Source organism: Eucalyptus grandis, chromosome 10 (genome assembly GCF_016545825.1).
Source record: "Eucalyptus grandis isolate ANBG69807.140 chromosome 10, ASM1654582v1, whole genome shotgun sequence".
Taxonomy (NCBI): Eukaryota; Viridiplantae; Streptophyta; class Magnoliopsida; order Myrtales; family Myrtaceae; genus Eucalyptus; species Eucalyptus grandis.
This window is the reverse complement of record NC_052621.1, coordinates 16906773-16922343: the sequence shown is the minus strand read 5'-3', so window position 1 is coordinate 16922343 and position 15571 is coordinate 16906773. Positions and strand designations below refer to the sequence as shown.

General features: G+C 42.2%; 1 protein-coding gene and 1 pseudogene across 2 annotated transcripts; one reads left to right on the top strand and one right to left on the bottom strand.

The window, feature by feature from the left end:
* Nucleotides 1–1367: 1367 nt before the first annotated feature.
* LOC120288892 lies at nucleotides 1368–3950 on the bottom strand (annotated as a pseudogene).
* A 10511-nt stretch (nucleotides 3951–14461) lies between these two features.
* Nucleotides 14462–15387, top strand: LOC104431492 (probable tRNA (guanine(26)-N(2))-dimethyltransferase 2). 2 transcript variants are annotated; one of them, XM_039303109.1, is made up of 4 exons: nucleotides 14462–14606; nucleotides 14753–14830; nucleotides 15039–15237; nucleotides 15337–15387. In XM_039303109.1, exons 1-4 carry the CDS (start codon nucleotides 14574–14576, stop codon nucleotides 15366–15368), a joined length of 342 nt encoding a protein of 113 aa, XP_039159043.1. In that variant the 5' UTR covers nucleotides 14462–14573; the 3' UTR covers nucleotides 15369–15387. The 2 variants fall into 2 exon arrangements, with proteins under 2 accessions (XP_039159043.1, XP_039159042.1); XM_039303108.1 differs by having other exon boundaries at nucleotides 15039–15387.
* Nucleotides 15388–15571: the final 184 nt, after the last annotated feature.

Below are 15571 nucleotides of genomic sequence, written 5' to 3'. Positions count from 1 at the left end.
GCGGTTTGATGGGCACGTTCACGTTCCGCCAGTGAAATGTTTGCTTCAAGGTTCTCTAAATCCTCGTAGACGAAAATCCATCAATCAAAAGCAAACCTGATCCAAACTGAGTGCTTTTGATCTAAGCTACCTGGAACAAAAATCACTTTCCTTCTATGGGGAATTTGGTTGCATCCTTTAAGGGGGTGGCTTTTGAGTAGATTTTCCTCTTGTATATCTCATTCTATAGAATGTTTAAATCATCTTTTCGTCGATAGTGAGATTGCAGGAAGAACTATATATAGGTAGGGACTTTTAAAGTCTCTTCAATATCCAAAAGAAGCTGGAATCATAGCTTTCGCATCGGCAAGAGTCACCTGTCTCACTAGACTTGTCCCTTGTTTTCCCGTATGGGAAATCCATTCTTTAGTGAGAGAAAGAAAAGAGTTTTTGAAAGGCCTTTCTCAAGGTCATCCCAGGGATGGATGTAATTCAGGCGAGACCAAAGGGAGCCATACTAATACTGGCCTTAAAGCTATTATTGTAGGCAAACTGTACAAGTGGTAGGTGAGCATCCCAACTCCCTGGAAAACCATTAAACAAGCTATTAGCATGGTTCTAGGCCGGTTTCTAGAACTTTTGGAATCGCCGCTCAGTTGGGTTGATTTCACGTTCCATGGATTCAATCTGAGAACACAAGTCGGGGCCGGTTTAGCGGGAACGAGGCCCTTGCAGAAAATTCCAGCACTACGGTTTTTCCTCTTGCCCGTTCACACGGAGGCGCAGTACCCGTATCTTGCTGGGGTAAACACGACAGGAAAATCCAACCTTGGACCAGGTATGTTTCAAGGTAAACCATTCCATTTTCTTGGAAAATCGAAAGGTTTTGTCGGGCATGATGTATGCTCAACTAGATGAACGATGCAAGAGAAAGAAGTTTTGTGGATTTGTGCTTGCATGAATGTCTCGGCCTGAATATAGCCGGTCTGCTTGTGGATTCAGAGTCTATTCGGTTTTTCTTTACCGGCTTTCTAGGGGCGGCAGCGGACAAAAATCAAGCCCAAACTTTCTTTCTTCAAGAAATTAACCTCTCCATGTGCTTTTCTCCCAAAACTGAACTACAGGGACAAGTCTAACATGCGCGATTGCGTCATTTCCAGATTCCTGATTCGCTCATAGCATCACCCATCTCACGTGAATCTCACGTGCACAATTGCACGTGTTCCTAACTTATACGAAACTATCATTAAAGTGCAAATCAAGGTCACACAATAAGCAGGCAATGGTCGGTTGATCACCGGTCAATTCATATCCGGTATATGATAACTAGAGATCCAGTTATTCACGAAAGTGTTCCATTTTACATATCGACCCTCTTAGGAAAAAGCTCAGTAAGATCTGACTCTAATGTGCAATCCATTTGGTGCTGCAACTCTCGGGAATTTCATCAGTTTCTCTCCTCCAACTTCTTCCCATCTGCACAGGAAATGAATTAAGTTTCATTCATTCACATGTCAGCCAAGTCAATCATCTCTAGCGTTGCTACTAAATGCATTGACGGTGTATCGTTTACCCGTATCTAGTTACAAAGTAGTGAAGAAATGTAGAAATCTCGGCAATCCCAAGTTCCTTTCCGGGACAGTGCCTTGTGCCTCCGCCAAATAGTAAGAAGTAGTTTTGAGATTCCATGCTTCGGTCCTGAGTAAAGAATTGAAAATATCAGGGTCAACAATCTTCATGCGAATAAAAGCAAGAGATGTTGAACCAGGGTTCTGATCCGATCAACACGAACCATCCATCTCCATGGATTGAAAGCGAGGGCTCTTCATACAAATGAGGGTCGTAGTTTATCTCCCTCGTGTAAACATATATTCTCCATCCCTTTGGAATTGTAAAACCTGCATAGAGAGACAGCAACAACTTCCAATCATCATTTGCTTCTGTTGTTGTTATAACACTCAAAGCGCATCCTCAGCAGCTGTGCACCTGTTGTTTTTTAATAGTTCCCAAGTTCTTTGTGTAGTCAAATGAATCTCAAAACATATATTAAACGGTTGCATCATCACAGGTTCATATGAAGTTGATCTTTTAAAGAAATGTTCAATTGTAAGAGTTATGGCTGAAACTATCTTAAATAAAAATTTTGGGCACTCTGGGAATTAGATGAAATTTTACCACTGAGTTCCACATCCCGAGTTGTTTTCCTCAACACCCCATTTACAACAGTGGCCAATCTGGACGTTTCAAGGATCACCTGCATAAGAAAAAAGCAGAGCATGCACAGTTAGTCAAGACTCCTGTTTTCATTTGTATCACATAATGATTGTTTCCTAGACGAGATTATGTTGCATTGCGTCTTACTGCACGTGTGAACGGCATTGATTTGACATCGTTCCAGTCAATTGGATCTTCAGGCTCTTTGGCCCCTCTGATCGCCAAATGTTCTCTCTGCCGGATTTTGAAGCCGAGTCAGATTTTCAAGCAACTGAAAAGAAATGAACAAGCGAATTTGGAAGCAAGCACCGAAAAGGAAGACTGACCCTCAGTTCTTGAAGCACCCTTGGGTGATCATGCAGGTACTTGATGGTCATCATGGTTGTTGTTGAGACAGTTTCATACCCAGAGTACAAAACGGCAATTGTCTGGTCTATTATCTCTTCATCCGTCAACTTATATCTATTTTCATCTTCTCTCATCAAAAAGCCAAGCATGTCTTGGTGGGTTTCTCATGAAGCCCTTCTCTCCTCCATTAGTTGCCTCAACAAGCTGACAATATTCTTCCTTGCCTAAAAATGCAGGAAAAAAAAAACGAAAGTTCAAGTCGATTGACATCGGGAAAATTCTGTTTGAACTCTTCCTTTCTATCAAAATGGACCTAAATAGGGGGTCTTGCCTGAAACCCGCGGCGATAATTTGTGCCGGGAAAATCAATGGGCAGGGACAGAGTTCCTAGGACCAACTTGAAAAATTCATCCGTGAATGCCTTAACTTTTGCGCCGGATTCGATACCAGCAATTTGCTTTAGAGATGATAGAAATGCCATCTGAATTGAAGAAAAGAAGACGGAACAGATCACTGACTGTACACTATAAGCGTAAAAAACTAGATGAATCAATAGTATCATATATGATGCTCTATACCTGTTTGGTCTTCTCCTGAATGTCGATGGTGTGATGATCAGCCCAGTTGCTGAGGTGGGATCTCATGAACTCATCTATCTTGGGCAAGAGATGATCCCTGATCATGGCGGGGCTGACCAGGGCGAGCAATGCCCTCTCATGTGCCGGTGGGCGGACCCGTGGACGGCGGCGATGTTGCTCTTGCCCAATATGTCGAGCATGGACTGCGGGTAACCGGGCACCAGGCCTTTCGCTTCGTTCATGAGGATGAACCTGTTGAGCTCTGGGTCCATGGACACAACTGTCGGGCACCCGAGAATGTGGGACTTGTACAAACTCCCATACCTGTCAACAACAGTATAAAAAAGATCAAGCACCTCAGACCAAATTTTTAGTAGGGTCACTGAAAAAAGAGGAGAAAAATGAACTGTTTCAGACATCAGAAAATCTTCTCTTCTTCACAGTTACATTTTACAGAGAACTCAGGAGGACCGTTTCGTGGCTATACCCAGGTTCGAGTCCTGCGAAGGCAACAGAGGCCGAGTTTGTATAGTTTGCCTTTAGACTTAGCCCGGAGAGGTGGACCAGTGGCTAGGCCATACCGAACCCCCAAAAAGGGAAAAAAAGGAGGAAACATTCATAGAAAAATTGCGAAGTCTGCAGCTATTGAAGTGACAAGAGCCACACCCTCAAGAAAAAAAACAGGAAAGGATGAAGCACATTCCACATACAAAACTGTAGTAAGGGAAATCACAAGAATAAATCCTCTTTCTACAAAAATGAAATGCAGCAATGCGGAGAAAGTGGGTGAAGTGACCTTGCTCTCTGGTTTTTCATGAAGTTTGGGCCCTGTTTCAGGAACTCTGTGGTCTCGCCAAACAAGGGCCAACCCAACGTGCCCGGAGGCAACCCCTTCTTCCTCCGGTACTTCACGTCATTCCACTTCAATAAAGCAGTGCATGCACTGAGCAGCGTGAAGGCCACAAGAAGCAGCAGAACGTGAACGGCCATTGATGCTCTCAAGAAGCTCAGCTCAAGCCCTCACTTGCTCCTCTGTTCTTCAGAAAAGTTGCAAAGGTTATGAAAGTTTGGGATTCTGTCGGTAAGTAAGTACGTGTATATATAGGCCTGCTTGGGTGGCAATTACAATAAGTAAATCAACCAGATCGTGCAAAAGCATCTTTTTAAAATTGATTACAATTAGCTCTTCTATTATCATAATGACAATAAGCCAAGTTGTCACCCTATGTGGTTTTCATCCTTTCTTACCTTTTGGTGGGGGAAGGGGAGGGGAGAGAGAGAGAGTAGGCCAACTGCGGAGCCTCTTGGGAGACCTGCAAGCCCAAGAATTAGATTGGCCGAAAAAGAAAGGTTTCTTTTCAACACTTTTTACAAGGCACACGGCTCAACTCAACAGTGAAGGAAAGAAAAGTAAGGCGGATCGTCTCGACTATTGCGATGAGAGAACAGCCGGTGGATTTAAAAAGTTGCAATGCAAATACGCACTGCGGAGTCAATTCGTCTCCCAACACACCTCTGCATTTTGACTTTGTTGACAAATGTGGGCAAGAGTAGGGGGTGCGACATAGACTATTCACAGCTACAAGCACTAGAGGTATTGAAGATGGGTCGTGGACTGATAGTGTGGTTTCCAAGAAAATCATTTGGGAATCATTTTATTATTTGTTAGAGAGAGAGAGAGAGAGGAGGTGCACATGTGCACGGAGCGTTGACTGAACCCATAAGAAAAAGCTAGTCCAACAGCCCCGAGAGGTCAAGAAACACTTGCTGACGCCGGTCTACTTACTCGGATTTATCACAATTGTTAATAACGTGAATTTCACGTGAACCCTATCGAGAAGCTCACAAGACCTATCGGTACAATATATTCAATCCAGCTCTCAATCAAGAATTTTCATAGGCGCTCTCAAAATATTTGTTAGAGCGTCAAGAAGATCCACCCTAGAAATCCCAATATAACCACAAGAAGACACGGCGGGGTCTTTTCGACCATGTGAACGTGAGAGATGAGAGAGGATTCGGTTCCTGCTTTAACAATTTTCGTTTCTTATAGGAGTTCGAAGCTGTGGACATGGCTGGAATTTCTCGGACGCTGAGCTGTGCCATTGACTTAGCGGGCTATGACCATGAACACGGTTTAAAATACATTGAAAATGGCACCGCCTTTCGTTCCTTCCGTTGGTCCATGCGAAAAGTACATAGATTCCACCGTCTTACACGCGGGGTAAAAAAATCGAAGTGCAATCCTCTTCAAATAAATATTTAATCGAGAGAGACTCGTGTAGAAAATTATGCACACAAACAACTAATCAATCAAGAAGAATCGGATCCATAGATGATTGTAAAACACTGAAATTAATAACCACAGCAAAATAAAACGTACCTATTGGAAAAATAGATCAATCTGATAATCAGAGATCTATCGGAATGCCAGATCTTTCTCTCTATGATCTATTTCGATGTAGTAGCTTTCAATGGGATTAAAACAATTGATGGCTATAACCTACCATTTTATAGGCTAGAGAATAGACCTATAAACCCTAATCAACTAGGTCATTCTCATTATGGGCTTCAGTTAAACACAATTGCCTACATGCTCAACTGGGCCCGATAGCTAATACTTCACAATATATATGTAATAGTATGAATTTTCAGAATTTGTTTTCGATTAAATAAATCAGGCATTTCATTGATGTGCCAATAGTGTTATTCTCTAAGTTGATCATTCATGAGATAACTTAGCTATCTGGGGAAACAATTAAGGAATCTAAATGCAATTAGACTTGAGAATTTAACTAGGAATTGACTGCTCGACCGTGTTGGTCTGCAAGGGTCATTACGGCACCATCATAGATCAATTAGAGATCAGAGATAGGCCGATTCGGCTGAGATATGTGATCATAGTCTGGGTGATTCAATCTGATTGCAAAATTCTCATCGATCGACACTAAATTGATCTTTTGTCGTTTTGGTACTCGGTGCCCGTAATTGAAACCTTGAGATCTTCACAACAACCGAGAGTCGCCAATGTGTCGGAGATGTACAATGTGACTCGAGATAAATCGATCACGGGTCAATTGTACTAAAAATTCATAAAGTGACTCGGTAGTCTAGGTCGCGCTAAAATCGCATTGAAGTAAAATTAACTAAGAATTTAAACTCGATTTTAGAAATTGAAAGTTCTATGGTGTCACGAGCTATTTTAGGAACGTCGACTTATCCTACGAGTTTTTTTCAAAGATTCCGAAATTTTTATGGAAAATCGGTTCGGACGTTGCGAAAAATTAGCGGAAACTCAGATGGGCTAAATCGATGGAAATTTGGACTTCTAAACTGAGACTGTGAGTGTAGGGGATTTATAGAAAATTGTTCGGGATTTTTCTTCATTGAAATCATACCTCAATTTGGGAAATTGAGTAAGGAAATTGAATTTACTTGAGTGAAATTCGGTTTTGGACAACATGTTGGAAATTTTTGCATCAAAATTTGATTTAATGGAAAAACCAACTTAAGAAATAATTAGGGGGACAATGCATTTAATTAAGTGGATGAAGCTTGGACTTTTAGAACATTTTAATCATTTCCTTGACCAATTGGCCTCATCTAGGGATGTGCAACCGGACCGGGTCAACCCGGTTCCCGGATCGGCCCACTCGGAAAACAGGTCGGGAACCGGTTCCCAAAGTTCAAACCCTGTTTGAATCAATTCGGGAACCGGTTTCGAGGGAATACCCCCTGGCAAAGAAATCAATTTTTTTTGCCTTCCTTGATATTGGATTGTGAACAGGTAACAAACGAGAACAAATCAAAAGAGCAAACAACCATGATATGATATGATATGCCATGTTGTCATTGTATGCCATATCATTGATATGCCATGTCATCATTGCATGACAACATTGTTGGTCACGTTATTGATGCAGGTCTGCGAGTGCAATGAAGAATACCCCTTTTAAGCTGTCATATGTTTATCAATGCACGGGTTGTGATTCTTTTCATCTTCAGCAGATAGGAAGAACAGTTTCCAAGGTTGTATCCTGTTTTAGAGCACTTTGCCACGTCGCTAGTTGCTTGGGAATGTTACAACTTGCTTGACCTGAGGGAAATGATACAAAACTAATTGTTGGTTAACCCTGTCTTGCTCTGAAAAATGCATAAGAGTTGTGGCATGCTGGAGTTGATCAAGCTTGACCTATGATTACTGTTCAGGTCATGGTTCAGTTGTTTTCCTGTTTAAGCAATGCATTTCGATGCTCATTTTTCTTTTGGCTAGTCATGGGATCAAGTTCACGGGCTTATAAGCACAAGACCATCCCAATACCGTGTGTGTTCCTAGTTTGGCCTGAGAGAAAGCACAGGACTTGGTCCACCTTATGTTATTAGTTCTCATAAGTTTCCATTTGATGGGCCCATGATGTTGAATGGCTGGAACAAGGATTCACATGTCTAATCCGAGGTTGAGATCAAAATAAGTTTGTAACTGTAGTGTCAATAGTGTCCAAGACACTTTGAAGCAGTTGTATCAAGAAGTTGTATCCTCAAATTTCTGTTTGTGCTTTTACTTAATTTTTGTGGCCACTTGGCTGTGTGACACAGGATTATCTGTGTTTATATATAAAAATCCTTTGTTATAATTCAATTTTGCTATCTTTTACATAGTCAACCATGTCAAGGCTCAGCATCTTTAGTTTCTTATTTTCAGTCATTCTAGTCAATGTGTTGATTAAACAATTTTGCCCTCTAGAATAACAGCATGAGGTATATACCTGGGTTTGGTCCTGTTGTTCCTCAATAATGCACCGACTGTGGGAAGAAATTTAATATGGGAGGTCCTATATGGTCGGCGCCCATCCATGATCACGAGTGGGTGACTTCGATACTTGCAGATTTGAAATCCATGAAGGATCGATATCCTGCTTATGATCGTATCTCCGCTGTACTGACAACAATCTCAGAGGTGAACTTTTCCTCTTTTTTCTTCTTCATCTAAATAACTTGAGAGTTGCATGAACTTGAACCAAGAGCTGCAATTGGAAAATAATAGCTTTTACAGAAGTAGCATGGTCTCATCTATTTTCAACTGTAGATTGGCGATTAAGTTTTTGTGGGCTCTAGAAAAGATAAAGTTTAATGACCAAAGTGAATGAAATTGTACGGGTTCAATATATGTCCAAATGACGTATTTGGTCTTTATATGTCTCAATATACTACTGAGTCTTCTTTTGAACGTTGTTTCATGGAGGCTGTCCTTTGAATGCTAGGTATTGCTTCCTCATTATTTTGATGACATATTTTTACTCAGTTATATTTGCGCAGACAGATAAAAGCTTTGACCAGCGTGCTTTGCTTGCTCATTACAATTATACTTTGTTTTTTTGGCTCGATCAATGTGTCATGCCCTGATCCTCCGAGCGCATGCCCATCCATCTTTGGTCGATTACTAGCGACGTCTCAGGATGCATCGCCGACCCATTCATTTAATATACATATGCAGAAGCATATAAATAATCCCAAATAATAAAACAATGTGATATGAAAGTCGGACTCCAAATTTTCCACAACCCGAATAAGCCTTTCATAAACAAACTTGTTTATTTATAACAGTAGGCTATTTACAAATCTATTGTCTCCACAAGAGGTAATGGTTCTATGACTCACTAGTCGGACACATTGCCGATCCTTCGATCTCCATCTTCTCATACTCCAAGGTTTTTGGTCATTCGTGACCGCCATCCAGGGACCTGAAAATGGTTATTCAATAACCAGTGAAACAACATCTCAGCAAGTTTTACCTCCTAAGATCCGATTAGTAAACCAATACGCCATACCCCGCCTATGCACACACAGGTCAGAGGACTTACCTTGGCATCAGATTCCACCTGCAAATCAGTACAGTTCAATAGGTACCCAAACAATCACAACAGATCGAAACATCGATCAAATTGACCTAGTTGATTACATGTCAATCGGGTCATTTCCCGATCATTTCACTCCTCACTATATAACCTCCAATTATATACTTAGTCATAGAGCTACAGTAATGCTCTCGGGCGTCATTTTCGCCGAAGTGACGTATGTAATGGATAGCACTCGTGTGTTTTTTAAGGCGCCATTTTCACCAGTAATATCCTTAATCACCGAACCATGTATGTCCATAATGATGCATGTAGTAGATAGCACTCGTGCGTTCTTTAAGACGCGTTTTCATCAGTGATTTCCTTATCACCAAACTACATATGTCTATACTAATGCAGGTAATAGACAGTACTCGTGCGTTCTTTAAGGCGCTGTTTTCACCAGTGATTTCCTTATCACCGAACCACGTATGTCTATATTTCGTACCTGATCGGTTTCAGCTAAGAGTATTCCCAGTTCAATCTCACGATTCTCTCAACTTTACAACTCATCAAGGCATTATTAATGCTAAATAACCATATTCGGTCATCTACCAATCAATTGCTCAATTTTACTCAATTTCAATCAATTTCGGAATAATTCCTCAATTTGCGCGATCAATTCAATTCAGCACAACGTAGAGCCCAAATAAATAAACGGATTGCACGACGACGATCAACATAAAATTTCGGTCGTCGGCTATCTCTGCTTAATTTCCGAAAATTAATTAATTAATTAATTTCGAAAATTAATAAATAAATACTAAAAATCCAATTTAGGCCTGTAATGCCTAATTGAAGCGTGATAAGGGTCGGGAAAAATCCTGCGATGCAATAAATAGTAGCATGTCTATTTGCTAATTGCACAATCAAATTACCTAACATGTATCATAATTAATTAATAATCACTAATTAACCCTTAAGCATAATTAGCAAAACTCAGCAAGTATTAGTGAGCTAAACTCACCTAGATTAAAATCAGCTCTGGTCAAAATGACGAGCACGCGACAAAGGTCAATCCTCTCCAAAGCGGTCCCGGAAACAAGGGTCGGGATGGGCCCGAAATCAGCCCCGCAAACCCACGGTGGGGCTGGGCTTTCTGCTCTTGCGTTGCTGGCCTTGCTAGTCGGTCCAAACGGGCTGACCTCGGCTCGGTTCGGGGCTGAGATGTGGCCAAACTGGATGCGGGGAGGGCTGCTTGATTGGTGCTGAGCTGAGCTGGACTTGAGGAGCACCGCAAGGGACAAATTCGGGCTGCCTTGGCTGCTGGAAGAGAAAGCGAAATGGAGCCGTTTCGTGGAGGAGTCGGTGGTCAACAAAACGGCAAAAGAAACAGCTTCGGCCTTCGTGGGTCAACAGTAGACCGAATGGGAAATTGGGGGCAGCTGGCGGCTTGGTCGCATACAGAGAGAAGAGAAGATATAAGAATGTAGGGGAGTTGTCGGCTGAAGAAAAGAAACGTGCGGAGGGGGAGAGAGCGAAGCGTGCGAGAGACGTGAGAGAAAAGAAAAAAGGATAAGGGAAGAAGGAAAAACGTCGCCACGCATGATGGTGGGCGCACAAACCACTCAGATACTAACACCGCGCGGGTCTTCAAGAAGACCAGCCCCTTCCTTTTCTTTAGCGGGTCCCAAGTCACAAGATCAAATTTCATTGGTATGTCGCACTAGGTCTGCAGATGATGTGGCGGCACATGGGAATATTTTCTCGCGAAGAAGAAAGAATCGGTAAAAAGGGAATGAACGTGAAGAAATTAATAAAAAGAGAGGAAAATTTGCTGCAAAGGGGGCAATTGGTTCGGGGAACACGTACAAGGGAAAAAATAAAAGCAAAGCCCAAATAAATAAAAAAAATAGCTTGGATTCAATACTTTTTGGTTAATTCATTTTCTTTTCGGAATTCGATTTCTAAACAAATAAATTCAGTTGACGTCCAATTTGAATTAGAAAAAGCCCAAACAACTTTCATTCACCGATTTGCTTACACCAGATGTTAAAAGTCTCTTCAAATCGGCCAATTCGAGTTTCCGTTCATTTTCCGAATCATTCGCAACGATTTGTCCATAAAAATCATGAGCTTGCTGGAATTTTCTCAAAAGGTGAGTCGGCGTTTCTAGAATGACTGACATGATAGAACTTTCAATTTCTGAAATCGAATTCAAATTCGCGGTTATTTTCAATCAAACGTGCTTTTATTGTAACCTTACTTACTAGGTAGCTTTTAGGAATGTTTGGTACAATGAACCGTGGTCGATTTTCTTTTAACCATAATGAACTCATTTAACACATTGGCAACTCTCGGTGGTCGTGAAAATATTGAGGTTTTAAATACGGATACATGGTAGTCAAAATGACAGAAAATCGGTTTAGTGTCGATTGACGAGAATTTTGCAATTAGGTGGAATTAAGGGTGAGTGGTTTCCGGTTCCTTACAGGTTTCGCTTGGAACCTGGAACCTACCCTCGGGTACGGGTTCCTCATTTTTTGGAATCTGGAACCTATCTCGGGTATAGGTTCCTCATTTTTTGGAACCTGGAATCTACCTGTCAGAACCAAAAACCTGGAACCTACCTTATCACAAGTTCCGGGGCCAATTCCAGGTTCCAACAAGTTTTTTTTTTTTTTTTTTGTCTTTTTAGTTTAAAAAATGGAAATGAATGCAGCAACAATAAACAAACTTGTCATTCATCAAAGAGAATATAACACAAACAGCAAACATCATTTTAGAAGCAATAATAAACAAATTATTTTTACACTCATGAACAATCCAGTAGTTCGAGCACATGATGGATGAAACGTGCGAATTCACCTTTATGCAGACACCATATCTATGGTGGCACACATTACACTCGTCAATACTGAAGTCATGTGTTTTTAATGATGAGCACAACTTAAAACAGACATTATGTTATTGCTTGGCTTACCTTCACTTTTTCACGTTTAATGGTTCTCTCACAAAGAAGCCGCAACCTTTCCAATTCAACTTGCAAAAAGCATTGAGTGAAGTTCAGTAATCTGATCGACAACATAAACAGCAAACATACATATAACGCGAATGAATAGCATAGTCACATATTCATCATATGCAAGAGAAAATCAGCCATGACTTGGCATAACAAGCAAGATGTTAGTCAGAGGTAAAAAAATCAAGCACAGTCAAAACCCATATCTTCATAATACATGATTATATAATATTATTTAATAGTTAACTGGCCGAGAAAAGTGAATGATAACAAGTTTGCAGAAAGAAAGCTTGATAACACGTACTAAACTTCATATGCCTTCTTCTGGCTTTTGAAAACTTTACCCGTACGTCCACTTGCTACACTTTTCCGAAATTTAAGCGGTGCTCTGATTTGCTAAGTACACAAAATTAGGCCATGCATCAAGATCAACGTAAATATAACTGTACCCAGATTTGCTTGATGCTCTTTAGCTCTTCAATTCCATACTTTTGCGATTCAGCCTGTCCAATATTTTAGAATACAAAAGATATATGAAGACATGAGATACACAACTCAATATCTATGATCTCCAGAATTGACTTAATAAATGCACATGCAATATGCAAGACACCCTTTGCCTTCTGCTCTACATTGTGCTTTCCACAATAAGCCCGGTGCTGCAACTTGCCACCAACTGTTTTTACACTCATGAACAATCCAGTAGTTCGAGTACATGATGGATGAAACGTGCTATGACAGTGACCATAATTGCACTACAGGCATAAGAGCAAGACTTAGCTTCATCTACTTATAATGAACACAGAGTTCATAAAATCATAAATATAAGTTCACCTTTATGCAGACACCATATCTATGGTGGCACACATTACACTCGTCAACACCTTTTGGAATTGAATCCTGCCATTTTGTCAAATACATTGCTTTATGACATTAGAGAAAATAAACAGGCGTGAATATGGGATACATGTCTATAGGGACAAACAAAGAATTACACGGAATTAAATAGTTCAGACACATAGCATGACAAATACCATTCCTTGGACTGGATTTACTTGTCCTCTTGTGAAGGTAGCTTCAAAGACCCACTAGAACACAAACAAGAGCATAAATAATCAAAACAGAGAGAGAACACTCACAAGAAGAGGTCAGCGGTGGCATTGAGCAGAGGTCAGCGGTGGCATTGAGCAGAGGTCAGCAGTGGCATTGAGCAGAGGTCACTGGTGGCTCGCCGAGCAAAGGTCAGCGGTGGCATTGAGGGTGAGCGGCGGTGGCGTCAAGGGTGAGCGGAGGTGGCCTTGAGCAGGGGTTAGCGAGTGGTCGCGTCGAGGGTGAGCGGCGGTGGTGTCGAGGGCGAGTGATGGTGGCGTCAAGGCAAGCAGCGAGCTAGAGGTTAGCAGCGGTGCCGTCGAAGGTGAGAGGAGGTTGCCTCGAGTAGGGGTCAGCGAGTGTTGGTGTCGAGGGTGAGCGACGGTGGCATTGAGGGCAAGCGATGGTGGCGTCGAGGGCAAGCGATGGTGGCATTGAGGGCAAGTGGCGAGCTAGAGGTTAGCCGTGGTGGCGCGAGGGCGAGCGGAGGTGGCCACGAGCAGGGGTCAGCAAGCGATGGCATCGAGGGTAAGCAGTGGTGGCGTCGAGGGCGAGCAACAGTGGCGTCGAGGGTGAGCGGTGAGCTAGAGGTTCGCCGCGGAGATGGCCTCAAGCATGGGTCAGCGAGCGGTGGCGTCAAGGGTGAGTAGCGGTGGCGTTGAGGGCGAGCGACGGTGGCATCGAGGGCAAGTGGCGAGCCGAGGTCAGCCGCGGTGCCGTCGAGGGTGAGCGGAGGTGGCCTTGAGCAGAGGTTAGCGGCGGTGGCGTTGAGGGCGGTCGGCAGTGGTGACGAGCAGAGGCGGAGACCAAATGGGCAAAGAGAGAACTATGAGTGAAAAGTGTCGTGTGGAAGTGAAAGTGAATTTTGATTTGGGGTTTTTTGAGCCCTAATTGGACTGGTTCCGGTTCCTAGTGCCGGTTCCGGTTCCTAGAAAAGGAAAACCAGGAATCGAAACTGGTCCCTTTAGAACCAGGAACCGAAACCAAACCTCCGGTTCGATTCTTCGGTTTTCGGTTCTACCCGGGAACCACGCTCACCCCTAGGTGGAATCACTCACACTTGATCACCATCACAGTTGAATCGATCTATCTCCGGTCTTTGATCGATTTTTAATTGTGCCGTAATGACCTTTGCAGACTAGCATGGTTGAGCAATCAATTCCTGGTCAAATTCTCAAGTCTATTACATTTAAAATCTCTTAATGGCTTCACCAGATAGGCCAGTTATCTCCTGAGTGGGGTCATATAGTCACGTTGATGAAATGCCCGATTTATCCAATTGAAATCAAAATCTGAAAATCAGGATGTCACATAATGTGTTAACTCTTGGAGGATATGGTGTTCGCAGGAAATGCCCGATATTCTTTATTTTTAAGTTTGCACAATCTCTGTGCCACCCTAAAATGCACCTCACCATCGGCAGTTATCTTCCGTTCTGCTGTTATTAATGCCGGATATAGAATCTCTGGAACTCATGTGAATCCATTGGGGTTGAAGACAGATGCCCCCATGGACGTTATTTGGGACATCATGCGATGCTGGGTAAGGACTCTCCTGATTTTTCTTGAGCTACAAACTGGATGATGATAGATGCCCCATGGATGTTTGTGGTATTTGCAGATGTTCTGTCACATTCCATTGTCATAAAAAAACAAGTTCATAGCATTTTTGTTGTGTTTTCTATGTAGGTTAAAAGTCATCCCGTCAAAGAACAACCTTCAGATCAGCCTGGAAGTGTGATACTGGCCAAGGAACCGGCTTTCCAAGTGCGTTTCTCCTCTTACAGCTGTTCCTTTTCTTCTTCTGTTTGTTTTTCTTTTACATACATGACACCTTATACGATTCCCTCACTTATGCTATGAAAATATTATATGATCCGTGCGGGTGCACGGTCTTGGCAAACACGCCACTCACTCGTAAGAGGTATTAATTGTCTGTAGTGGTTCTTTTAGCTAAAAGTTTTGTTTGGAGCAGGCAAATTTTGCTCGAGCTGTCGCATCTCTGAGCAAGGCACAAGCCAAGAAGGTTGCGCGCTTCCTTCCAAACCCTGAAAGGCATTGGGGTCCAAGGCTGAGAGCAGGTCATCAAATCACCAGCATTTCTCTCTTGGGTCCGGAGGCGGTAAATGGATCTCTCAAGCATGATGACCACGATGATGATGAAGAGGCTCAAGGTGAAGCTAAGCGTCGAAAGACTGATGATCGCACCTTAGTTTCATGATATTGACTAAATAGAGTGTCTAACTTGGGCTTAAATTCTATTCAATTTGCAGTCGTCCTAAATTTTGATCTCGGGTTTTGCTAGGCTGGCTCCAATGGAGGAATGCCCTTTCTTTGTGGCCTATATTGTCATTTATTCTTGTAACGTGACATAAAGTCTAGAACTTTCCGTTGATTTATTACCTGCCTTAGCTCCATGGCTGTGTAATTTAAACCATGCTCTTTGGCCAAGTGAAGCTTTTTCACGCTTAAGAATGTGCATATGAAATTGTTTGCTTAGCCTCTGTT

Excerpts from the sequence above, each read along its gene's own strand:
- LOC104431492 (XM_039303108.1), top strand. The coding sequence starts at position 14,574 with ATGGACGTTATTTGGGACATCATGCGATGCTGG. Across the intron at positions 14,607-14,752 it reads GGGACATCATGCGATGCTGG|GTTAAAAGTCATCCCGTCAA; the intron begins GTAAGGACTCTC and ends TTTTCTATGTAG. Across the intron at positions 14,831-15,038 it reads CCAAGGAACCGGCTTTCCAA|GCAAATTTTGCTCGAGCTGT; the intron begins GTGCGTTTCTCC and ends TGTTTGGAGCAG.